The 25000-nt window shown below is 40.2% G+C and overlaps 3 protein-coding genes across 12 annotated transcripts in view; 2 read left to right on the top strand and 1 right to left on the bottom strand.

Annotated features, from left to right (window-relative positions):
• LOC113648476 overlaps nucleotides 1-6876 on the top strand; it is an 18589-nt gene extending 11713 nt beyond the window's left edge. For 2 of the 7 annotated variants that reach the window (XM_047810883.1, XM_047810887.1), the window contains exons 2-9: nucleotides 3564-3655; nucleotides 4081-4230; nucleotides 4353-4436; nucleotides 4587-4751; nucleotides 5288-5371; nucleotides 5508-5678; nucleotides 5799-5891; nucleotides 6087-6876. In XM_047810883.1, the coding sequence (XP_047666839.1) occupies nucleotides 3564-3655; nucleotides 4081-4230; nucleotides 4353-4436; nucleotides 4587-4751; nucleotides 5288-5371; nucleotides 5508-5678; nucleotides 5799-5891; nucleotides 6087-6122 (875 nt within the window). In that variant the 3' untranslated portion in view covers nucleotides 6123-6876. Of the gene's footprint in view, nucleotides 1-526; nucleotides 821-1222; nucleotides 1456-2070; nucleotides 2730-3563; nucleotides 3656-4080; nucleotides 4231-4352; nucleotides 4437-4586; nucleotides 4752-5287; nucleotides 5372-5507; nucleotides 5679-5798; nucleotides 5892-6086 lie in introns of those variants that run through there. The other 5 variants (XM_047810886.1, XM_047810885.1, XM_047810881.1 and 2 more) reach the window with 5 other exon arrangements.
• adamtsl4 (ADAMTS-like 4) overlaps nucleotides 6835-25000 on the bottom strand; it is a 37510-nt gene continuing 19344 nt past the window's right edge. For both annotated transcript variants that reach the window (XM_027155618.2, XM_027155607.2), the window contains exons 6-17: nucleotides 13033-13172; nucleotides 12667-12871; nucleotides 12304-12461; nucleotides 12088-12196; nucleotides 11226-11438; nucleotides 10655-10784; nucleotides 10368-10572; nucleotides 10065-10238; nucleotides 9765-9926; nucleotides 9397-9576; nucleotides 8923-9067; nucleotides 6835-8558 (exon numbers count right to left, since the gene is read on the bottom strand). In XM_027155618.2, coding sequence (XP_027011419.2) covers nucleotides 8428-8558; nucleotides 8923-9067; nucleotides 9397-9576; nucleotides 9765-9926; nucleotides 10065-10238; nucleotides 10368-10572; nucleotides 10655-10784; nucleotides 11226-11438; nucleotides 12088-12196; nucleotides 12304-12461; nucleotides 12667-12871; nucleotides 13033-13172 — 1952 coding nt within the window. In that variant the 3' untranslated portion in view covers nucleotides 6835-8427. The remainder of the gene's footprint in view (nucleotides 8559-8922; nucleotides 9068-9396; nucleotides 9577-9764; nucleotides 9927-10064; nucleotides 10239-10367; nucleotides 10573-10654; nucleotides 10785-11225; nucleotides 11439-12087; nucleotides 12197-12303; nucleotides 12462-12666; nucleotides 12872-13032; nucleotides 13173-25000) is intronic.
• On the top strand, nucleotides 17756-23740 carry LOC113648486. 3 transcript variants are annotated; one of them, XM_027155702.2, is made up of 3 exons: nucleotides 17756-17880; nucleotides 21606-21772; nucleotides 23255-23740. In XM_027155702.2, exons 2-3 carry the CDS (start codon nucleotides 21617-21619, stop codon nucleotides 23738-23740), a joined length of 642 nt encoding a protein of 213 aa, XP_027011503.1. In that variant the 5' UTR covers nucleotides 17756-17880; nucleotides 21606-21616. The 3 variants fall into 3 exon arrangements, with proteins under 3 accessions (XP_027011503.1, XP_027011494.2, XP_027011501.1); XM_027155693.2 differs by lacking the exon at nucleotides 17756-17880 and adding an exon at nucleotides 20210-20335; XM_027155700.2 differs by lacking the exon at nucleotides 17756-17880 and adding an exon at nucleotides 21217-21496.

Here is a 25000-nt window from a genome sequence, read left to right as displayed (position 1 = left end):
TAAGACCACATTCTGATGCTATTCATTATATCATCATCTAGCACAGTTTTATCAGAGGTAAACATTTCAATACAAGCATTTCAGACAAATCAAAAAGAGGCAAAATGGAAAACCTTTAATTCCTGTGAAAGGGGGTTTGTTAAGATCTGGCAACCCGGTTCTTCATTACAGCGAGTGATTTGTGACAAACAAAACCCAAGCTTCTAGGGACATCATTTATTTAAAACTCATGTTTGAAACCTTCTGAACTGTGAGCCAGTTTTACCTCTAAAAGATTTAAAGTATCTAACATTAAAATTTCTCGTCACCACATCAACAGGTCTCTTGTTAATGGATGAGACTGTGAATGAGCTGCTAATATATTCTAAGACTAAATAAATACATACAAAATAATGTACGTGCTCATTGTATACGGTTCATTTAACTTTGCATTGACATTTATTTATATGTCTGTACTCTTGGGAGTCACCAACAGCCGGAGGAATCAAATTCCTTGTGTCAATAAACTTAATTCTGAGTCTGATTCCGATTTTTCTGTATGCGCGCGCTCGCACACACACACGCGCGCACACACACACACATACATCTCTACACATACTTAAACATTTTAAAATGTATAAAACAACACTTTTTTCAGTACGACTGAAAATATGTAATCTACTGGTAAATCTCTTGACAGTGTTGAGAGACACAGTGATGAGTTTGATGTTCCCAACGCTGGTGGTGGCTGGAGCTGCGGCCGCAGGAGCTTTTTATTATATGAAGAGACGTGGAGATGGAGAAAGTACGACGGAGTCGACGGATACATCTCCTACTCATGGTACACCATCTATAGCTCTCTCTCTCTCTCTCTCTCTCTCTCTCTCTCTCTCTCTCTCTCTCTCTCTCTCTCTCTCACACACACACACACACACACACACACACACACACACACACACACACACACACACACACACACACTCAACCTCTCTCTCTCTCTGCGCATGCGTGGCGGAAGAGTGAGCCTGGCGTGTGGAGCGTGTGAGAGCGGTTGGCATTTTGCCAATATTTTCCTGCGTTTTTCGCAAGTTTATCCTTAAAAACCTCTAGGAATAATCTTGTGTGTGTGTGTGTGTGTGTGTGTGTGTGTGTGTGTGTGTGTGTGTGTGTGTGTGTGTGTGTGTGTGTGTGTGTGTGTGTGTGTGTGTGTGTGTGTGTGTGTGTGTGTGTGTGTGTGAGACAGCATAGCAGTCGCCGGCACGGTGTAGAGGAGTGTGTGCGAAGTTGAATCAGACAGTGAAGATGGCATGTCTGATTCAGTGTTCAATCAAGAATCTCAGGAGGAACTGTTAAATGTTGTTTAAAGTCCTGAAGCCATTAAAGAGTTTTTAAGAACCACTAAGTGGCAAAAAAATATTCTTATAGAGGAGCTTTGACCGCAAACAGTTTGTTCACGATGGGAAGCATTTTAAAAGAGTAGGTGTTTTTATTGACCAGGAAAGTTTTAGACTAAAAAAACTGATAACGAATGTCAACAGGGAAAACTCTGATGAAGACTGATAAAGTGTGTGGTGTGTTTTATTTAAATGTCTTTTTATAATCTGTTTGTTTCATTTACGCTTATTTTTAATGAACAAGATTGAAGTTGCGAGTTTTAATATAAATGGAGCAAGGGAACATGGAAAAAGAGCAAAACTATATGAACTCTTTAAAGGCAGGGTCTATGATTTTTGAAAGCCAATGTTGACATTTGAAATCACCAAAACAAACACGCCCCTAACCCAAATAGGTCCCACCCCTGTACTGATAGCTCCGCCCACATATACATACGTAACCCAGGCGACTAACAGAAAGAAATGTGTCTTAAAATCAATACGATTGTAGATAAACAAACAAGCAAAAATGCCACACAAGCATAATCATGTAAAGGACAAAGGCATATATTAGTTCTGTGTAACAAAGCAAAACAAACGTTACTCACCTATCGAGAATTAAAAAAGTGCCTCGCCGTCTTAAGTAAAGTCGGCCACATATTCACAGATTGGAGTTTCACGAGTCATTGGCTACATGTTTGTTTTGATTTTTGTTATGATTTTTGTTTATTATTCGGCCCGACTCGGTTTTCCGAAGCATTTCTCAAAAATCGGAGACCCTGCCTTTAAACAAGAAACAGAGCGTCCTTTAGGAGTGTACTCGAAGGGTGTGAAGGCCCCCTCCTGGAGTGACAGGGTGAAGGGGAGTCGGACTTTGGGTTAGTGACGGGGAAGCTGCTCTACAGAGCCTGTGTTAAGGTTTTAAATAAGAAGAAGCCGAGTGGGAGCGTCGACACCCCATGGAGAAGTGTTTTGGGTTTTAATGCTGATATTAAACCAGAGTGGAGACACTGTACAAACCACCGTTACCCAAAAGAACTGCCGACCTCCAGTGGAGGATTTTACATGGTGTTATCTCTGTGAATGCTTTTATTTCTGTTTTAAACCCTGATATTGCACATGACTGTCCTTTTTGTTTACAGAGAGAAACAGTTTTTCATGCTTTTATTCGCTGCTCCAGGTTGCAGTCACTGTTTGTGTTTATACGGAGCATTTTAAAGTCGTTTTATGTTGATTTTACTGTTCAGTGTTTTATTTTTGGTTTTAAATACGTTAGGAAACAAAGGTTCAGGTGCCAACTGGTTAACTTTATCCTCGATCAAGCGAAGATGGCAATATACCTGAGCCGGAAAACCCAGATGGCACCGAACACTTACTGTGAGGTCACAAAAATGTTAAAAAGGCTGATAAAATCAATAATTTTAATTTTTACAGAAGTTTGAATGTGTTTAACTTGACTTGAAATGTGTGTGGTGTTGGGAAAATGCTTTGTGCTCTGTGGAGGAAGGAGAACTAAACTTTACACCGGAACTAAACTAATCACTCATGTTTCACTCAATTATGAAACCATCTTAACACGTATCTATCTATCTATCTATCTATCTATCTATCTATCTATCTATCTATCTATCTATCTATCTATCTATCTATCTATCTATCTATCTATCTATCCATCCATCCATCCATCCATCCATCCATCCATCCATCCATCCATCCATCCATCCATCCATCTATCTATCTATCTATCTATCTATCTATCTATCTATCTATCTATCTATCTATCTATCTATCTATCTATCTATTTCTCTCTCTCTCTTTCTCTCTCTCTCTTTCTCTCTCTCTCTTTCTCTCTCTCTCTCTCTCTCTCTCTCTCTCTCTCTCTATATATATATATATATATATATATATATATATATATATATATCTGTCTCTCTCTCTATATATTTGTCTGTCTGTCTGTCTGTCTGTCTGTCTGTCTCTCTCTCTCTCTCTTTCTCTCTCTCTCTCTCTCTATCTATCTATCTATCTATATCTAACATTTTTATTTTTACTACATTTTTATTTGTCATATATAGGTTATTTTTGTCCATGCAGGTACAAGTAATATCTTTGCATTATTATTATTATTATTATTATTATTATTATTATTATTATTATTATTATTATTATTATTATTATTATTATTATTAATGTATTTATTTTTGTGTTTAGCTCCAGTACAGACAACAGCACCTGTAGACTCTTCCTTGATGGATCCCAGCTCCTTGATTTTAGAGGCTGGGGTTTGTAGTGACGACCCTGAGGTAATCCCTAAAAGCACAATCACATACAAGATTCAAGACATCATAAAATGTTAAAAGATGAATATATAAAATATAATATGTTCTAGCTCTGGAGCTGGAGACTAATGAGACCCATTGTCACTCGTTAACATTTTTAATGGAAAGTTTGCTAGAATTTGTATTTAAAATATATGCGTAAGTGGTTATTGACAGTACATACATGCTGAGAGCTCAGCTCTGGTTTTAATGTGTTCATATACACTGGTTCACTGATCATGATTACTGAAGCTACACTGTTTTGTTAAAAGAGATCTGGGACCCGTGTCTGCTTCAGTGTCTTTGGTGTCTATACAGTAAAATGAACAGAACTCTTTTGTTATCTGGAGAATGATGTCTGAAAATGTGTAGAAGTAAATAAAGCCAACAAGCTTTGTTTGTTCTTCCAGGCCTTTTTGGATGAACTCAAGAGGAGATTTGAGAAGGCGATGGAGCTGAACAGACAGTTGGACATAAACACCTCGTACATGGCAGTCAGAGAGAAGGGACCGGGAGAACACATCTCTCAGATCCAGAAAGGCTATAGATACCTCAGGAGGGTGAGTGAGAAAGAACCATTCATTTTCTATTTTGTGTATTAATCAGCTGATGACAAACATTAACTTAACTATCTGACACTGATGGGATAGCTGAAAAAACAATTAATATACCTGTATTTTAGAAACATAAGAAAGTTGCTCAGGCACACAGACTTATGAAGGTGCACTACACTGGGATGGAGAGAAAGTACAATGAGTTACTAAAGGTATGTTTTACCTTTCTTTTTCCACATCTCTTATCTTTGTCTATTTAATACACATTTCCCTAGGGTTATAGTAGACGAGTGAGTCATTTCTGAAGTAATTAATAATGACGTAATAAATAACATTTGCTTACTTCAATGACTGCGTTTTAGGAGCATGAGCAAGAGAAGCTCTGTCTGGCTCAAGCGATGGAGTCCAGGGCTAGGATGGAGAACGAGAACATTGAACTGCTCTCTCAGATGAGTACACTGCGGTGCTCCATGCATCAACTAAAGCAAGAAGTCGCTGAAGTACAGAGGATATTTGCTGAAAAAAAGGTTAGTGAGAATTAAGCAGTTTCATGATGTTCATGTTGTATGAGGAGTTACAACATGAACACCATGGAACTAGAACGTGTGTATACTCTGGTGCTGTAGCTCCAGTATGAACAATAATAAGTGCTGCGATCCAAGAAACGAGAACAATGAATGGTTATCTGAAACGATAAATAGACTGAGAACTGAGACGTAGACACTAATCACGAAGACCGGCATTTTAGAAGACGTAGAGCGACTTACATTTTATTTTACATTTACATTTCTGTCATTTAGCAGACACCTTTATCCAGAGTGACATGCAATTTTTTTATTTCAATTTATACAACTGATCAGTTAAGGGTTAAGGGCCTTGCTCAGGGGCCCTGCAGTGGCTGCTTGGTGGACCTGGGATTGGAACTCATGACCTTCCGATCAGAAGTCCAACACATTAACCATTAGCCTACAAACTGTGTAGTTGGAACTGGACATGACGATCCATTAAGATTACAGATTAATAATTTAATCGATTAACCTCATCTTCTCTCTGGCTGTTTCAGGAGCAGGAGCAAGTCTTGGGGGCTGAGACTTTTAAAACTTTGGATCTCGGTCCAAATTTAACGCACAATGAAGAGATACTTGTAGTAAGTTTTTCTTCTTTAATCGCCACAACTGTTATTGTGAACCTTTATTCTGACGAGTGATGAACCGAGTTTTTAAAAGCATCTGATTGTTTGTATAGAAGTAAAAGCCAACAAGCTCGGGTTATTATGCTTACAGATGTCTCTGACTGAAATTCAGACTAAGCTCACAAAAATGGTGGAGTTAAAGTCTTTGTGTGACAAAAAGCGAGCTAACGTGTATGACAAACTGTGTGCACTGCGACACACGGTGAAGGAGCTGGAGGAAATGCTCTCTGATTCCGAGAGGAAGTATGACGCTGTAAAGCAGGTAAGTGTGTAATGAGGACATGGGATGGTTCGTGCTGAATGCGTTGAAGAGAACCTCAGGGTACACGTACGTGACTAAACATTGTCTAAAATACTCTTCTGCTCCATGGTTGTGTTTTAGGAGAATGAACAACGGATGCAGGTCCACAATATTCTGAAGATGAGGTACAAAAGGATTCTGGAGTCTATAACACAGTGCAATATGTTCCTAATGGTAAGTCCTGCTGTAGTGCACCATGTGCTGGGTGTGTGTCAGTAAATACAGGACTACACACACACACACACACACACACACACACACACACACACACACACACACACACACACACACACACACACACACACACACACACACACACACATTCCTGTATGATAACCTGATTGCTGCATTAACTCTGTATTTTCACAGAACTATTACAAAGAGGATGAAGAGGTTCTTGTCTAATGCCACTGTGGGATTAGAGTCAGTATCCAGGAGCAACTCGGTGCAAAAATAACGACCGAATGAAATGCAGAGGGTCACAGAGGACAAAGAAAGAAAGAAAATAATGATTTGAATGCTATATCCCATTGAATCGACTTGATTTTTACTCCAAAGACGTTTTTCTTTCTCTAATCCATTTTCATGGCCCCATTCTTGCTCTTCTAATTGAGGGTGAATCCAAAATGGTTGTGTTACATTTATAGTGGACTACATAGGGCACTTTAGAGGGGGCAGGAGAATGAGAACAGCACCACCTGATCGATCCGGTCCTGTATCCTGGTAGGAAGCAATGATGTAGGAAACAACAACTAGTCACCGAATCTGATCATTGCAGTTTTCTTTATTCTGCAGCACTGTAATGGCATTTAACACACATGTGCATCTTTATGATGACAAAAACAAACAAAAAAAATCACTATTTTACAATCATAATTTGTTCTTAAACCTCAGAAGATAACAACATATGCTTTGTTTCACGAAATAAATTATATCTATTTCTTGATAAATAATTATCTGTATTTTTTATATATATATATATATAAAAGTATATTTCAGCTCCTAGTTGATAATATTTGATTATGGAACTATACACATACAAAAAAGTATGTACATTAACACATTGTTTCGTATTTCATTTTTCTCACACACACACACACACACACACACACACACACACACACACACACACACACACACACACACACACACACACACACACAGAATCATGTTTGGCTTGATGCTTTAAAGCACTTCTGAAGTTAGCAATATGGCTAAATTATAACACAAAACATAAAGACGAGCTTTAAATCCTACTGTCTTACCTCTTATTATCCACACAGCAAACAACCAATCACAATCATTTCTGCTCTCACACACACCTTCATATTTAGGGGTGCATTTAAAACACGTTTCACAAGATTGTGTGTGTGTGTGTGTGTGTGTGTGAGAGAGAATGGCTATGCTTTGCTCACAGAATTCATGAGGACTGTGTGCACTGTGAGACATATTTAAGTCTCAAATGTTTTTTTTAGTAGACTACATAGGATGTAATGAATGCACTATTAATGCTGTATTATTTCACACCCTAGGTAGTGCACTATTACAGTGAATACGGTGTTATTTGGCATTCAGCCATAGTAAATAAAAGAAACCCAAATGCATTGCTTGACATTACGTAGTGCACTAAACAGGTTATAATGTTAATTATGAAGTGCACTTATACACGAAGCAATGATCTGAATCAGAAATGATTGTCTTGTGGACATATAATGCACTACATAGAGGGTAATGACTATATAGGGCACTTTACAAAGGGGCCATATTGTAATATATTTTTATGCATATATTTGGCAGAGCTAATATCTAATATCTCTGTGTAGTCCATTTGGAATGTAGTACACTTCTCCAGGGAGTAATGACACTAGTACCCTATTGGACATTTAGTGCACTACTATATTACGTGCACTAATATATTAAAGCAGAGCAAAAATTCCACACAGTGCACTACATGGTGGAAGGTGTGGGGGTGCCATTATTTAAAAAAAAAATCCTATACTTAAAGTGCACAATATAAAACATTTCATGTCACACTAATATATCTGTTTATCTCAGAGGCTGTGAAACCGAGCCGAACCTGGTGCACTATATGTCCACAAGTGGATTTACAGACAAGAAAATATTGGCACCCTAATGAGCGCAGGAATGTGAACGAAAGCAGGTGAACTGATGATGAATCTGCTCCTTATTAAAGGCACCTTCATCATCGTAGGTTTAGATTGGCATTATGGTTGCCATAGAAACAGATAATTCTAGTGCTTTTAAAACAAAACAAGCATATAATGGATTTAAAAAAGTTCTCACTTTGAGAAAAAGCCACAAAAAAAAAAAAAAAAAGGTGAGAAAAGAAATGCACACAATTTCCAGGTTTACGCCGGAGCTATGATGCTAATGTGCCCAAAAATGAAGGGCCACCAGATTAGCATCATGTTGCATTTGTCAATAAATTTGAATTTCAATCGGACGTACAGTGTCCTTGTGGTCACATGTCTCGTGGGATGAGATTGTGGGCATTTCTTTTGTACCTAGCGAGCTAGCGGGTGGTGTGGGGGAGGGGTGTAGGCGAGGATAATCATGAATGACGGAACCACAGCAAGACAGAGCTGCTGAAATGTCGAAGTCGCTTCTTCGATTTCGACTGATGTCAGTCTATGATGCGAGTGGCCAGGGAATCAGGTGGCCTGCCGCTGACCTTTGACCCCGGGCAGGGTCAGTGCCGTTTGGCTCTCTGAGCGTTCTGAGTACAGGAGGCGCAGCAGGCCGTCTTGTAGTAGGTGTAAACGCAGAGCCGAGCCTGGACCACCATCAGACAGTTGGAGCGCTTGTCCTTACAGCTCTCATCTGTCAGGAGAGAGTGGGTGAGTAAAAAAAGAATGGAGACATGAGAAGGTAGAAAGAAAGAAAAGAGAAAGGAGTGCAATGGACTGGAAAAGGGAGACGGAGAAAGTGACAGAAAAGGAGAAGACAAGAGAGAATCGGAATGAGAGGGGGAGAGAAAGAAGAGAAAGTGTGAAAGTCAGAGGGTGGGATGGAATTGAAAAGGAAGAGAAATAATGATGGGAAAATAAAGAAGACAAAAAGAAGGAGGGAAAAAAATGAAAGAGGGAAAGAAGGGGTGAAAAGATAAGAGAAGAACAGATTGAAAGAGCAGAAACAGAGAAACAATTCTGACAATCTGAACAGCTGATCATCAAACATAACACACCTAGGGAGGGGTTGCAGGGGGTGGGGTTACAGGGCTGCTCTGGGTGTGGTCTGTGGGCGGAGTCACAAGTTGAAGTTAGCTGTTTATCCGGCGTCAGACAGCGAACATCACGAGTCTGTACTCCATCACCACACGACTTTGAACACTGCAAGAAAGGATGGAAAGACAGACGGAGTGATACAGACGGACAACCTCCTGCTCTGTTCCACCCTACATAGGGAGCTGGAATAGTGAACAGGAAGCCGATTTGAGACGGAGCTGATCATCTTGAACGCTAGTTTTCTTTACGTATTTTACTCTTTTGGTTCTCTCCCTTTATTTCTTATGTTTTCCTTTCGCCTCTATCCACACTTTCTACAATTTTGTCTCCTTCCTCGCACTTCATGCTTCCTGGAACTTTCCTTCACTTCCTCTATCTTTTCCTTCCCAATTTTCTCTCATGTTTCCCCTCGTTTTCTGCCCCCCCGTCCTCACCGCACTCCACACCGTGGTGAACCACTGCGCTTTACACGCTTCCACTTCACATGTCTGAATGGGGGATGGTTTTTCCAGGTGTGCACATTCGCTCGCTGGCATCACGCTGAAGTCACTTCCCAGCTTCTGCACACATATCACGTCTCTGCGCTGGGTTCCGTTCCCACACGGAGCGCTGCACTGTATAACACACACACACACACACACACAGTTACACACCGCAGGAACAATAAAATAACCTTTGGCTTATACAAAAAAGGATTTGTTGTCATTTTTTACCCTAAATGTAAACCGATATTCAGACAACAGGTGTGAATAAAACACACAAGATTAGTGAATCATCAAGCCTTATAACCCTTCCTTCTCACCTGTCCCCATGGTCCAGCGAACCAGTGTGTGTGTGCCACACAGGGTCCCGAGTTACATGCCTTCATTTCACCCGGTTTCTCCTTCACACACTCGCCATCAGCTCCATTCGACACACACACCACATCACGCTTCTGCACACCTGGACCACATGGGACAGAGCACTGACACACACACACACACACACACACACACACACACACACACACACACACACACACACACAAACACATTAACAAACATTTAAAACCTTCAGACTTGTTAGAAACAGATTGCACCAGTTTTGTTTGTACAGCACTCACTGAGTCTGTCCAGTCAGAGATGTACCAGTTGGAGACACAGGGACCCATGTGACAGTCTTCACTTATTTGTGGGAGGAGCCTAGTGTTACATTCGCGGTCACTCACCACGTCGCCGTGGTCACTAACGCAGCGGACGTTCCGGGTCCTTTTACCAGCCCCGCAGTCCACTGAACACTGAGTAGCATGCAAAATATACACAATATTATGTGTGTGTTTGTGTGTGTGAGAGTTGTTGGTGATCTGCCAGTGGGAGCAGGAGAGTGTTTATATATGTGTGTGTGTGTGTGTGTGTGTGTGACTCACGGAGCTCCAGTTAGAGGTGATCTGCCAGTGGGAGCAGGAGTGTGTGTGGCAGGCCTGTGTGGTGTTGGGCTTTATGAGACCCTGGCAGCGCTGATGGAGGACCTGGGTGGAGCGACCGGAGAAATTCTGCCTGCACTGTACCTGGCGGTGCTGCTCACCCCACCCACATGACACACTGCATTCGGACCACGCTCCAGCCTCCCAACTGTGCACACGCACACACATTACATATTATCAGCCATAAATAGTCAACAATATAATCATAAATATACAACAGAGCAGCTCACTATGGTGGGCAGGGATGGACGTTACACAGCTCCTCCTCTGCAGCTGGCTTCAATGATGAGTCACATCTCCTCTCATGCACTTCTTCATTAGTGTGTCTGTTCACACACAACACCTCTCTGCGATGGGAACCTACACACACACACACACACACACACACACATACACACACAATTCAGATTATGTGTAATACTCGTTTCCACCACTAGTGGGCAGACAAGATACAACATAAACAGACATTTGAGTACGGTTAATCAGAAACAGACCTGGAGAGCACACACACACAAAGAAAACAGTATAACGACTCTATAATGATTCGTATGTTAGGCATAAAGCTGTTATTCAGACAATTTGGCATGTGCGTGCGTGTTTGTGTGTGTGTGTGTGTGTGTGTGTGTGTGTGTGTGTGTGTGTGTGTGTGTGCGCATCAGTCAGAGGAAAGTCTCCCAGTGTTTCAGAAATGCTGCAGAATTATCAGTGAAACTGATCAGTGATGGACACACACACACACACACACACACACACACACACACACACACACACACACACACACTTACACACTCACACACTGACCTTTGCCACAGGTAGCAGAACACTCACTAAGCTGGCCCAGCCTCCACACAAACGGACTGTGATTATCCAGTGGGAGGTCGGTCCGTGGAGGGATCCTTGCATTACGATTAGGCCCAGAGTTGTGGGTGCGGGGCCTCTCCGGTATCCACCTATCAGACAAAGAAGGAGCGGAAATGGGAGAAGAGGCGGAGTCCTCCAATTCTACTACAGCACCTGCGAGAGAAAACACTGATGTTTTCGAAATATACAAACATAAATCTTAACCGAATAGTTTTAATATTTTCCGCTAATCCTGTTACACTTTAGTGTCTTTCCACTGTATTTACAATAGACACGCTACTCTAGCCTCTAGCAACTACTGCAACAAGATGCCCAGATATTCACTTGGCACTAATGCAGCAATGAAAGTACATAATCCTGCTAGCTTTCTGAACACAATTCAGGCAGAACTGAGGTGATACATCTTCTACTTTGCTAACTGATTTTCCAGAAATCTCTGTATAAATACAAAGAAAAAGAGAGAGAGAAAGAGAAAGAGAGAGATTTAGCGAGCTAATTTTGAAGAGGTGATGCACATAATTGGCTAGTTAAGACCAGATGTATGTTGATCAGAAGTCACAGCCCAAACCGCAAACAGATTAAGTACATCTGGGTCCTGACTTTTCAACAATGCTGTATTTCCTAGACTATAAGTATAAAGGAGAATAAAACACTTTGCTGCTTATGTTAGAATGCACCATTTAAAAGTGTTTTTTAATAGATACAGTACTTATCTGAAGGAAAACTTAAATACTTCATGTAACATGCTGGTGTTTGTGCTGAAGTATGCAGTGGTGGTGTTCAGTCTCTCACACGGACTTACTGGTTTCCCGGAGAGATGCGCTCCCTCTGTCCCACTCTCTCACTGTGTCCTTCTTCACAGGGATGTAGTACTCGTAATCCACACCTGGATTCTCCTTGTGGAAAATAATCTACGGAGAGAGGAAGCAAGACAAATCAATTTATTTGAAGACACTTACTTAGGTTATATCAAGTGTGTGTGCATGTGTGTGTTTGTGTGTGTGTGAGAGAGATTTACATAGAGCTGCAGCAGTGAGTTTGTGGGTCCTGGGGCGGTGAGTGTTTCTCTGGGGTTGCGTGTGTACACAAACGTTGTTCCTCCTGCTTTATATTCACCTGGAGGATCCACGGCCCAGCGCCCATTCACGATGGACTGACTGGTACCACTACGCAATGCTACACACATACACACAAATCACTTATTATTCGTAACCATTCCATTTGAATGAAGTCTCCCTAAATAACGAACATACGTTAATAATGAGAGATCGCCAAACAAACATTTGCACACACACACACACACACACACACACACACACACACACACACACACACACACACACACACACACACACACACACACACACACACACACACACACCAATGTAGTTAGGGCTGGCGCTGCGTTCGGTGATGTTGATAGCTGTTGCTCCAGCTGGAATATCGAGAATTTTGTGATAGCCAAGAGGAACGCTGTTGTTTGAGAAACTTCCTGACACTCGAACACACGAGCCATCGCTTCCGCCACAGACGCCGCACCGGTCTCGCACCACGCCTGAGCCTAACATGCCATCACACCCCTCACTCTGAAGGTGAAAGAGAAAGACTTTGATTGACACTCATCATCTGTAAATTACTCTGTGAAAGAGAAGTGTGTGTTTATATATACACGTGTGTGTGTGTGTGTATGTGTGTGTGTATGTGTATGTGTGTGTGTGTGTGTGCGCGCTTGTGTGAGTGTTCTTACCAGGCATCGACCTCCGACACACACATCGTTTGGGGTGTTATTAACACATGGGGTTCCGTCTCTCACTCGCTCCGAATGTTGAACGTAAAAACGATAGCCGACTGGCCGACAAATTAACTCACACTGCTGATCTACTGAGCCTGAGAGAGAAAGAGAGAGGGAAAGAGGGAGAGAGAGAGAGAGAGAGAGAGAGAGAGAGAGAGAGAGAGAGAGAGAGAGAGAGAGAGAGAGAGAGAAAGAGAGAAAAATGAAGTGTGATTAAGGATTATTTTCCCATAAAAAATAAATATTAAAGCACAACACTTGGTATAATTTATTCATGTATAGTTAAATTTGATATCATGCATGTCACGTCCTCGAAATGAGTTCCTGCTGTCTCGTTATTGCCGTGTTTTTAAAGTAAGCGTGATACTGAAAGTGAGAAGGACATGAAATAATGACACGGCAAAATAAAGATTTCAGAGATAATGTGAGTTTGAAGAAGATAGTGTATTTTAAAAGCAACAACAACAAAAAAAAAACCCAACTTTTTCATTGCTTTCTGGCTGAGATTCTTGTAACATACACAAACTAGACACCAATTTCTGCATTTGGGACGAGGCCAAGCATGTGATGAATGAGGAGAGCAGGAAGATTTCCCGCTCGTCTATTCTGTCACAGTTATCTTTGAGAGATTACAGCCGAGGCACTAACAGAACCAGAGCTTGCCTTATTTTCTCTGTCCCACTCTCTCTCTCTCTCTCTCTCTCTCTCTCTCTCTCTCTCTCTCTCTCTCTCGTGCAACACTGGAATCTCTGCTGTCTAAATCTGCTTTCCTGCTATGAAACTGTCTAAACAAACTGTGGCTGAGGAAACATGCCAACAGAGAGAGAGAGAGAGAGAGAGAGAGAGAGAGAGAGAACAGCAGGACCTGTCCTGAGGAAGAAGAATAGGAGGAAAGAAAAAGAATCCACTGTATTTGATTTGTGTATAACATTGTGTGACAGCCAGAGCTTTCAGCTGCTGGAGTGTGTTTTACATCTGAATCCTTTCAAATAGATACAACAGAACACACAAACACACGGAAAGCAGATAGGGACAAATATATGCTTTCTTGATGCTTGTAAAAATCCTGTCAGGTTATTATTAGCAGTGAAGATAATAAATATGATTTTTAAAGCTAAAAATTCCTCTTAGAATCCTGTCAGATTAGCTTATGCTCTCTTAGTGGGTAAACAATGTGTTTTTTCTCTCTGTATCATAACATAGAACCACTCCAGTACACCACGGTTGACTAAATGCTAAGTGCTAACATGACATAAATAACCGATGCGCTGAATTAAAAGATGTAATTGGATAATGTGAGGTAAAAAAAAAACAAAAAACAAAATTAGAATAATCTAACAACCTCAAATAATAAATATCCCCACAAAATTATCATAATCTAATGACTTGAGGCACAAAAAAGAACACAAAATTGCCATAAACTAACAACCTGAGGTAAAAAAACAAAAAAGAAATTAGCGTAACAACCGTTAGCATAATAAAAAAATCTGAGGTAAATTAAAAATAAAGATAATTAATCAACATGATGTAAAAAACACTAAAAAATTAGCATAGTCTAACAATTTGAGGTACCCCCCCCCACACACACACACAAAATTAGAATGATGTAATAACTTCTGGTAAAAGAACACGCCACACAGATAGCATGATCTAACAACCTGAGGTAAAAAAAAACACCACAAAATTAGCATACTCTAACAACCAGATAGCAAAAACACCACAAGATTAGCATAATTTAACAACCTGAGGTAAAACAAAGTGATGTGGTAGCTCTGTAGTTTTGGTGCTGGACTATTGCTCAGAAGGTCATGAGTTCAAATCCCAGGTCCACCAAGCTGCCACTGCTGGGTCACTGAACAAGGCCCTTGTTGTATAAATTGAAATAAAAAATGTAATGCCAGAAATGTAAACACGACGAAGGTAGTGGAAGCATGAAAAAAAGCACTACAAAATAACAATAATCTACTTGAGGTAAAAAAATACACACCACAAAATTAGCATAATCTGAGGTAAAAACACCACACAATCTAACAACTGTAGGCAAAAAAGCATTATCTAAAAAGCCTGAGGGAAAAATCTATTTCAAACGTAGCATAATCTAATACATAATACTTAAGTGGGAAAAAAACTAATTTAGCATAACCTAACAAACTAATGCAGAAGTAAATGGACAAACTGAGATAAAATATAAATGACCAGATATCGTTGTGTAATGGAGAGGAAAACAGAGAGAGAGAGAGGTAAATGCACACTCCTTGTGCTTCATCTGTGTGTAGCTATCATGTGGGGATAACGTACTATTCAAATGATATCATGCTACAGCTGTGACTCCCTCTCGCACACCCACACCCACACACACACACACACACACACACACACACACACACGCACACACACGCACTTGCAGTTCACTCCCTAAATCTATGTTTCTCTGTCCAGCTCCAAAACAACTGCCATTAAACTTCAGTCTCTCCCTATATCTCCCTCTACACTTTCTCCTTGTGTCATCATTCTATCCTCATACACACTCTCTCTCTATCCCCCTCTCCAGAGTCTAATCAGAGATGGGTGGAGAGACTTGGCATCATATACAAAAAATGAGTGATTTGGATGGGAAAAAAACAAGGGTGTTTAGCAATAAGATCATCTGCACATTTGTGAAATGGAAGTTTCAATCTTTAAAGAGAACTCCAGGTGTAACCCCTAAGTGGGTAAGAAGGTAAAAAACTATGAAGAAGAATCGGCATCAAAGCAGCTTGAAAAACAAAATATTTTTAGAAAGACATCTGCTGTTATTTGGCTCTTATTAGCATTTATTTTTCTAATAAACTAACATACAAACTTCACTTTATGTTGTGATGTTTCTCGGCTTTTCCCTAGTACAGCGTTGGAGAGGGCTTGGAAGATTCTAGAATTCAGATTCCCAAATTCCCTTTCCTTATTTCATTCCTCTTTCCACTTCCCATATCTTGTTACTACCTTTGTCTTTCTGTCCCTTCTATTAACCATTATACCATCTTCAGATTTAAATCACTCAAGGGTCTCGTTAGCCCTCAGATGTTTTTGCACTTCGTCCCACAGCGTAACAAATCTGTAACATTATCTCATCAGAATATTTCCAGCCAAATCTGGACCAGAGGCTCATCTGTTTCCTCAAGAATACCACATGAGTCTGAAAAGCATGCCTGGGACATGACTGTATCTTGCTAAAGTTACTGTGTTATTCCTGCTATTGCAGCTCTTGGATCCATTGCTGGAGAGAAGAGTTTGCTATGTTTAATCGTTAAACATGGCCAAAAAACAACAGTTTGCACAAATACCTCAAATCAACTTAAATATGAATCTCCTCTCAGTCTAGTTTTCTTCAACTATACTCAGATAAAAGAGTCAGGAAAGGCTTGGACTATTCGCTAGACAAAAAGACTACCAAATTTGAGTAATACACAGAATAGCCAAAGATAAATTAGTATTCTTGAATGGGGGCATAGAACCCTTTATCACCACATACACATTACAGCACAGTGGAATTCTTTTCTTCACATACCCCAACTGAGGAGGTTGGGGTCAGAGTGCAGGGGCTGCTATGATACAGCGCCCCTGGTGCAAGGAGGGTTGAGGGCCTTGCTCAAGGGCCCAGCAGTGGCAGATTGGCTGTACTGGGCTTTGAACCCCGATCCTCCGATCAACAACCCAGAGCCTTAACCAGTTGAGCCACCACTGCCCTAGTGAGCATGCTTGATTGAGAGCCCTGTGTCAGAGACCCCACCTGCTAAGAAGGTGTAGTTACACAAGGAAACACTGTTTGCTAGGTTAGCTTATCACTGACTAGGCTAAATTTTTCACATCATCTTTCACAAGAAACCACAAAGTGTAAACTCTTCAGTCCTGAAGATATATAAAAAAGTAAAGATACAGCTTTGAAATTCCACACGTTTTATAGATAGAGAATAGAATGGGGACGTAGAAGCCTTTATTATCGCCACATATACATTACAGCACAGAGGAATTCTTTTCTTCACATACGCCAACTGAGGAGGTTGGGGGTCAGCTATGATACAGCACCCCTGGAGCAGGGAGGGTTGAGGGCCTTGCTCAAGGGCCCAGCAGTGGCAGCTTGGCTGCGCTGTGCCTTAAACCCTGATCCTCCGAACAACAACCATTAACCAGTTGAGCCACCACTGCCTCAGTGGTGGGCAGTTTTTAGTTTAATCTCTTTATGTGGAAACTGTACACAAAAGATCCTGAGGCTTGTGGTCAGAAAAGTGTGCAAAAGACGTGTAGCAATGAATCTCTTACTTTCAAATGCATTTCTTGGGAAATTAGATTAGATTAGTTGTTTTTGTAAAATTAGTTTTACTTGTCACACAGCTAAAACACAGCAGGGGAACGTTCTTATATCCTCTTTGTTTGTCTATATATTTGTTACTCTTAAGTCCCTGAAAAAAGTCCCACTGTAAAAGGCTGTAAACCACGATACTTAAAGTAAAATCTTATTTTTGTCATACTTTTCATTGTTTTTCTGTTTCTTGGTAGTCAAACATTGACTGTAACATTGATTTATATTTATCCTGAGAGAACTTGAACTCTGTTGTGTCATGCCTTAATGATAACAACCTGTAGTTCCTCATTAATATAAACATTGTGTAGTTCCTCTGAGTATCTTGCTAAGTGAAACCTGTTACACAGCCAAACAGATCTCGGGTACTTTCTGGCCTAGAAGTTCTAAAGGAAAGTGAAAATATTTTACAGGAAAGTCAAAAAACCAAGCAGGCTGTAAAACATTTGAAGTAAATTCATCTTCAGGTAAGTAACCTCCCTTGTTTTCTATTGCTGTTCTGGTTTGTACTGTATGTTGCATCTTTCAGTATAATGTCCAGCCTGTAGTCCCTAAATAATAACCTGTAGTTTGTCATCAAAAACCTATAGTTCCTCATCAATAACCTGTATTTTGTCACCAATAAACTGTAGCTTCTGATTAATAGCCTGTACTGTGTAACCAATAAACTAATGTTTGTTATCAACAACCTGTAATTCATAATTAATAACCTGTAGTTCATCATCAGTAAGCTATAGTTCCTCATCAATAACCTGGAGTTCATGAATAACCTGAAGTAAACTCATCAATAACCTGTAGATCCTCATCAATAGCCTGCAGATCCTCATTAGTCATGTACACATCGTTGTCGTCCTATCGTCTACCATAAGTCGATCCTAAATTTGTACTCTGTCATCAGCTTAATCCAAGCAACATACTAACACTTTAAGGTGGCAAGAGTTTGTACTATAAACCCTGGTTTAACACCAGAGTATGAGTGCTTAAACTGAAATTGTCTGAGTTCAGTAGGTTTACTCCAACATAGCTCAAGAGGGTTTGAAATTAGAAGTATGCCAAATCTTCCTAGGATGAAAGCCAACCTGCTAGCAATGGGGATTTAAATTGAGACCCTTGTGCCTCTTTTCCACCGGAAAGAACCGGGTGCTGGTTCAGAGCTAGTGCTAGTGCTGGTTCAAAGTTGGTTCCACTGGCGAACGTTTTAAGAACCGGTTTGCCTTTCCACCGGCTAGAGAGCATCACAGCGCCGAGTGTGACGTCACTGTATACGTGTCACGTGTCCCAGCAACATTAGCGCAGAAGCGGCAAACACAAACACGACAACAATGGCGGATGTCACTTTACTGTTAATGCTCATGGCTTTGCGAACCTACATCGGCATCCAAACGCGGCGAATAAAACGTGTATGTACGGCTCCGTGTAATCTGTATAAACGGAGGTTGTAATCGATAAAGTACATAACGTTATTTTATCGTTAACACAGAAAAAAATTTTGCCTTAGCATGTAGCTACCTACTATCATGTGTGCTGATAATGTATCATATCGCGGTAAAGTAAAAGTGTATTAAACATTAATATACTTAAGGTACATTATCAAATGCACTAACAGTAGCCCCGCCCACAGCTCCTGACGCAAGCGGTTCTTAAGTCTAGACCAGCAACGTTTTGGTGCTACTTAAGAACCACTTTTCCTGGTTCGGAGCCGGTGCTTTGGCTGTCGAAAAAGAAAGAACTGGTTCTAAATTAGGCTCTGGCTCCGAACCAGCACTCAAACTGCCTCGGTGGAAAAGGGGCTTTAGTGTGTTTACTTAAAAATAGCTGCATGAACTTGAAGCTCTGAGAATTTTTCTGTTATGACACTAAAATGAATAATGGTTCAGATAAGCAAATAACATGACTAAATGGTGTTAGTAATGGCCTTTTAACACTACTTGCTCCAGGGCCCAACAGTGGCAGCTTGGCAGTGGTGGAAACTAAAGATCTTTTGGTAGGCCAATGTCTTGACCTCTGAGCTACCACATCCTACCATGAAAACATATTGAGATTTATAAACAATATGGCTACCACATGCCAATTTATTTATGAACAGAATTCATTTACTCAAACAGCTGGAACTCAAAACTGGCTGCATGGATTCACAGGAAACTTATTTAATCCAAGGTGGTCTGTAAGGTCAGGATCATGGTCATCAATAGAGCATGGAGTTCAGGAAATTTAAGTCTAAGAGCAAACTAGAAAAACATGGGCGCCATCAAACAGGTTTTTCATATCATGTGTACACATCAAGGAGGTGACGACAAACACATGCTTTTTCTGAGACACCTGTAGCCAACAGGCAGCTTTTTTTAAACAGTTTCTCACATCATAGGGCAGCTTAAGCTGAATATCTGAATGGAAAAACAATAGAAATCTGATTAAACAGTACCATTCTGTTGCTTGATTGACAGCCCCTTGTCTGAGCTTCCCAGCCTGCAAACATCAGGACGATTTAACCACCAGTGACATTTATGTCCACGCTGTATTAAAGCCACCAATCAAAAATGGTATGAAATCTAGAAACCTGATCAAGTAGTTCAACACTGTGACAAGTTTTACTAAGTTCTACTGACATCATTATGGGATGAAGATTAATAAATTAGTTTGGGATTTTGAAATAAATCGTATTGCCAAGTCCTGAAACAATAAAACGTATAACAAAAATAGAATTTGACCGTTGAATTCTTCTCTTTATATATCAACTCTTATCTCATCTTTAAGTAATAAAGTCTACACGTCTTACTTTTGCTTTCATTTCTATAATTGTAGTAAAAATGTGAAAACATTCAAACTAGTTTTACCACATTCTTCACTTGAGTTTCTGAGAAAAAAAAATAGTTTAGACTATAAAAGAAAGTAAGTAACCACTTGAACTCGTCTGGTGTTATGGTAGGTAACCAAGCTCCTTCTCTCTTGCTGGACTGTTTATTGTATCTTTAAGTACTTTTGCCTGATAAAAATGCAAACAGAAAGTAGAGAAATATTTAAAGATTAAAGGTAATATTGCACTCTATATTTTGACTGCTTTCAGCACTGGAAGTCCTGATCATATGATCTCCAGACTGCAGTTCTCTAGCCATTAATACCAATGTGTAGTTCATGGATAAGTGAAGATTTTAGCCATGTAAACAACCTGGTCCTTAAGGGCCAATCATCTACACTAAGTTTGTCCTAAATATGCAATGTATCATTAGCTAAATCCAAACAAAAATCTAACACTTTATGGTGCTGAGAATTTGATGATAAGTCCTGGTTTAATACCTGAGTGTGACTGCTTCAACTCGAATTCTGGGGGTTCTGTAGGTTCACTCCAATGTAGCTTGAGAGTATTTCAATTTAAAAGTATACTAAAGCTTCCTGGGACAAAAGCCAACCTGCTAGGAATGTGGATTGAACTGAGATCTCTAAAGCTGTTTAGCACCCTTGATTTACTTAAAAAATAGCCACATACCGTTGAAGTTCTTGGAATTGTTTTGCCTTTAGGTGGCAAGAGTTTTTACTATAAAACCCTGGTTTAATACCGGAGATAGAGTGCTATAGTTAAGCTATAGTTCCTCATCAATAAGCTGTAGTTCCTCATCAGTAACCTGTAGTCCCTAATTAATAACCTGTAGTTTGTCATCAAAAACCTACAGGTTTATAATTTAGGAAATAGAACCAACTAAATCTGCAAGAAAATAACATTATAACTCACAAACGTTTAATCCATGATGAACAGTACAAATCAGTATATTGTTCTTATTAATGAAAGCAGCCTTTATTTTGTCTAGTGAGCATCCTGTGTTCAAGGCAAACCCACCTACGCCTTTGATTTGTCTACTCTCAACAGCTGAAAGTTCTATTCTGAACTCAAAGCAGAGGAATAAACGCACAATTCTCTGTCCATTCCTCTATAAAACATGCCGGCTTCATCATCATTTTTCAACAAGCCACGTCATCTGTCCCTGTGGACCTAGTCTCTGTTTTTAGCAAAGAATGAACATACGGATGGTCTGATTGGTTAAGCTGAAACAGAGGATCTGCTACAGTAGCCATTAAAAGAAATTCTATGTAGGGTTTTCACTTGTCATAACTTAAGTTCTATTAAAAATGAGACATGAAATTAAATATATTTGTTATCCTTTATGGAACAAGCTCAAATACTAAAACATTTTTTCAGGTAAATTTACCATGGACCACAGAGGCCAGGGGTCCTTCATCATGTACCATGGAACAACGAAATTCGAAATCATGCGTCATGATTCCTCAACCGACGGAATGCCGAGGCCTGAGCGTTACCCATTGAATCCTAAACCCGGGGAGAGACTGGCAGTATTGAAGCTGAAGGTAAGAGTGGGGAAGGTGAAGAGGATAGACAGGCAGGGCCATCCTCTACAGACAACATGGTACGAGAACGGATATGACACGGCCTGGGTGCCGCCCAACTGCGGCATGGTGAAGAGCGGCCTGGAGGAAGACTGCGTCTGGGACCCGAGTCGAATAGAAGTGCTGGAAATGTGGGAAGTTTAAAGATATTGTTGAATGACTTTTCTGAAACCTGGAGTTCATCCAGGAAATCCAATGTCATTGAAATCAAGAAATAGTCTGGTCCTGTACATTTGCATCATTTTTAAATGTTGGTGTTGCATTTGTGTTTCATTCTGAAGTACAGACAGAATTTTTATAGGTCTTTTATTCTTTTGATATCGAAATGATGAATTATAAGTTATTGCGGATGCAATATTTACAGTCGTATGCAAAAGTTTAGGTGAAATTTTAAACTTGCTGTTTTGTCATGCACTGCAACATGGCATCAGAGATTAAATGTCAGTTAATGTTAAAAAAGAAACGTATCCTTGCAAAAAAACGTTGAGTCGTTACTATATAAACGATAACATACTAGAAAGGACAGCTGTGTTTAGCAGTTCCAGTACTCAACACTTTCTAACCAATCAGATTTGAGGATTCGCTCGTGTAATTGACAGTCAATACATTTCCAGACTATGCAATGTGACTAGACTATAAAGTGTCTTTTAATCAGTTGTCTGTTCGGTAACAAATGGACGAAAAAATTAGAAAACAAAAGCACAACATTTCACAGGACGAGGCCGTCCGTCTGCTTTGTCCTTGTGGGCGTGGCCTAATATTCTAATGAACTGATTGACAGGAATCATGAATGTTTAACATCCACATAGTAAGCTCACTAGGCTATGTTTTCTATTTTTGACTTGCTAGATCAGCTTTCCTTTCTCTCTTAGCTCTCATTTGTTAGATTAGCGCTCAGTCTCAACTAGCTTTCACGCAATAGTTAGCTTCGGCCCTGCAAACCTGCATCCACGTTGACTCTCTGTGATCCCGTGACCTCTTTTTAGAACTGCTTGCTACGTTACAGTGTTGGCAAGTCTAAATTCCTGTCAGAAACCAGCACAGGAAAGTGTGCAGAAACCAGATACTTACATTTTTGTCCAGAAAAAAGATAACAAAGAGCTGGCACAACATAAAATATAATCCGGCTATCATACTCATATATGGGCAACAAATCTCTGTGTAAATGCTATGTACAGGAAACAAAGTCCATTTACATGATTTCCTGGGAGGTGACAACAAAGTTTTCTGCTCAGAGTTTGGAATAAAACTTATCAGATAATAGATGACCTTTCTGTTGTCAAACAGACTCTTAAGACTGCTTATAAAAAGTTATGGTATGGATCATCCTTTGAGATTAAGATTGGGAAAACGTGCACATGTCTACAGCCTGGGTCACGGAACATCCGTTAAAGTAATAATTATAGAGTCGAATTTGACTTGAATTATTACACTGGTTTTCAGGTGAACATCGGCATCAATCTCCTCATGGACAAAGATTTTCTGAGCGGTCTAAGATCCTTGGGGGGCTTAGGAGGCCACAGATACTACATCATGTACCACGGTACAACGCTGGAAGCAGCAAAGCAGATCAAGCTCCACGGTTTCAGGTGCTCTGATGATGGGATGCTGGGGCCCGGTGTCTACGTGAGCAGAAGTGTAGCTAAAGCTAAGCGTTACCCCCTAAATCCTCCACCTGGAGAGAAACTGGCCATCCTGAAGCTGAAAGTACGTGTGGGGAAAGTGAAAAAGATCGACAAGCAGGGCCATCCTCTACAGAAAACATGGCATGATGAAGGATACGACACGGCCTGGGTGCCACCTAACTGCGGCATGGTGAAGAGCAGCCTGGAGGAAGAGTGCGTCTGGGACCCGAGTCGAATAGAAGTGCTGGAAATGTGGAAAGTCGAAAGAAACGACAAAGAAACTTCTTATTCCACTCATGAGTGATTAAAAGGAGTCCCATTTAGTCACCTGAGACTCCTTTTAATCACTCATGAGTCGAATAGAAGTGCTGGATATGTGGGAGGTTTAAAGAAGCCCCCCACCCCCACCCCGATATGTAAGATTTTTTTCCACATGGCTCAACCATAAAATGAGACTCAAACTGAAATAATGTTGATCTTTGATGTTTATCTCATGATTTAATGTTTATCTCATGATTTAAAGTTTATCTCATGATTTAATGTTTATCTCATGATTTAAGTCTCTAATCATCGGTCTGAATAGTGGCCTACTCTCAATCTGTCATGACAAGTTTAAACTTTTTTTGCTTGCTACCTTTCAGTGTTGGCAAGTCTATATTCCTGTCAGAAACCAGCACAGGAAAGTGTGCAGAAAACAGATACTTATTTTTTTGGGCCAGATAAATGTACAAAAAGATAACAAAGAGCTGGCACAACAAAAAACAATCTGGCTATCATACTCATATATGGGCAACAAATCTCTGTGTAAATGCCATGTACAGGCAACAAAGTCCATTCACATGATTTCCTGGGAGGTGAAAACAAAGTGAAAGCATCACTCAGAGTTTGGTATAAAGAAGTATATCGTTTGAAACCCAGGTGAGTAACAGCAGTGTTTTTCTCCTTCTCGCTTGATTTTCTGTTGGATATTATTTTCGGGCACTATGAGCTGCATAAGAACTAAAAGATCATAGTCATGTTTAGTCGAGTTATATTTAGAGTCCGTTGGAAAGTGAACTCGAGTTTGTTACGAGTTAAATACACATGCACATACACAGAGGGAGAGAGAGAGAGAGAGAGATTTAGTTACAATATTTTGCACAGTGAACAAACTTTATTTTGAACTTTGAACTCTAATGGTGCTTTATCATGTTTACTCAAACATAGCAGTATCATGTGGTCCTGGGAATGTTCTGGATAATCCGTGGCATCAGATAATAGATGACCTTTCTGTTGTCAAACAGACTCTTAAGACTGCTTATAAAAAGCTATTGTATGAATCATCCTTTGAGATTAAGATTGGGAAAACGTGCACATGTCTACAGCCTGGGTCACGGAACATCCGTTAAAGTAATAATTATAGAGTCGAATTTGTCTTGAATTATTACACTGGTTTTCAGGTGAACATCGGCATCAATCTCCTCATGGACAAAGATTTTGTGATTGGTCTAAGATCCTTGATTGACTTCAGAGGCCACAGATACTACATCATGTACCACGGTACAACGCTGGAAGCAGCAAAGCA

This window comes from Tachysurus fulvidraco, chromosome 3 (assembly GCF_022655615.1).
Source record: "Tachysurus fulvidraco isolate hzauxx_2018 chromosome 3, HZAU_PFXX_2.0, whole genome shotgun sequence".
NCBI classification, from domain to species: domain Eukaryota; kingdom Metazoa; phylum Chordata; class Actinopteri; order Siluriformes; family Bagridae; genus Tachysurus; species Tachysurus fulvidraco.
Note: the sequence above shows the minus strand (reverse complement) of the source record. Positions and strands in the feature narration are given on the sequence as shown.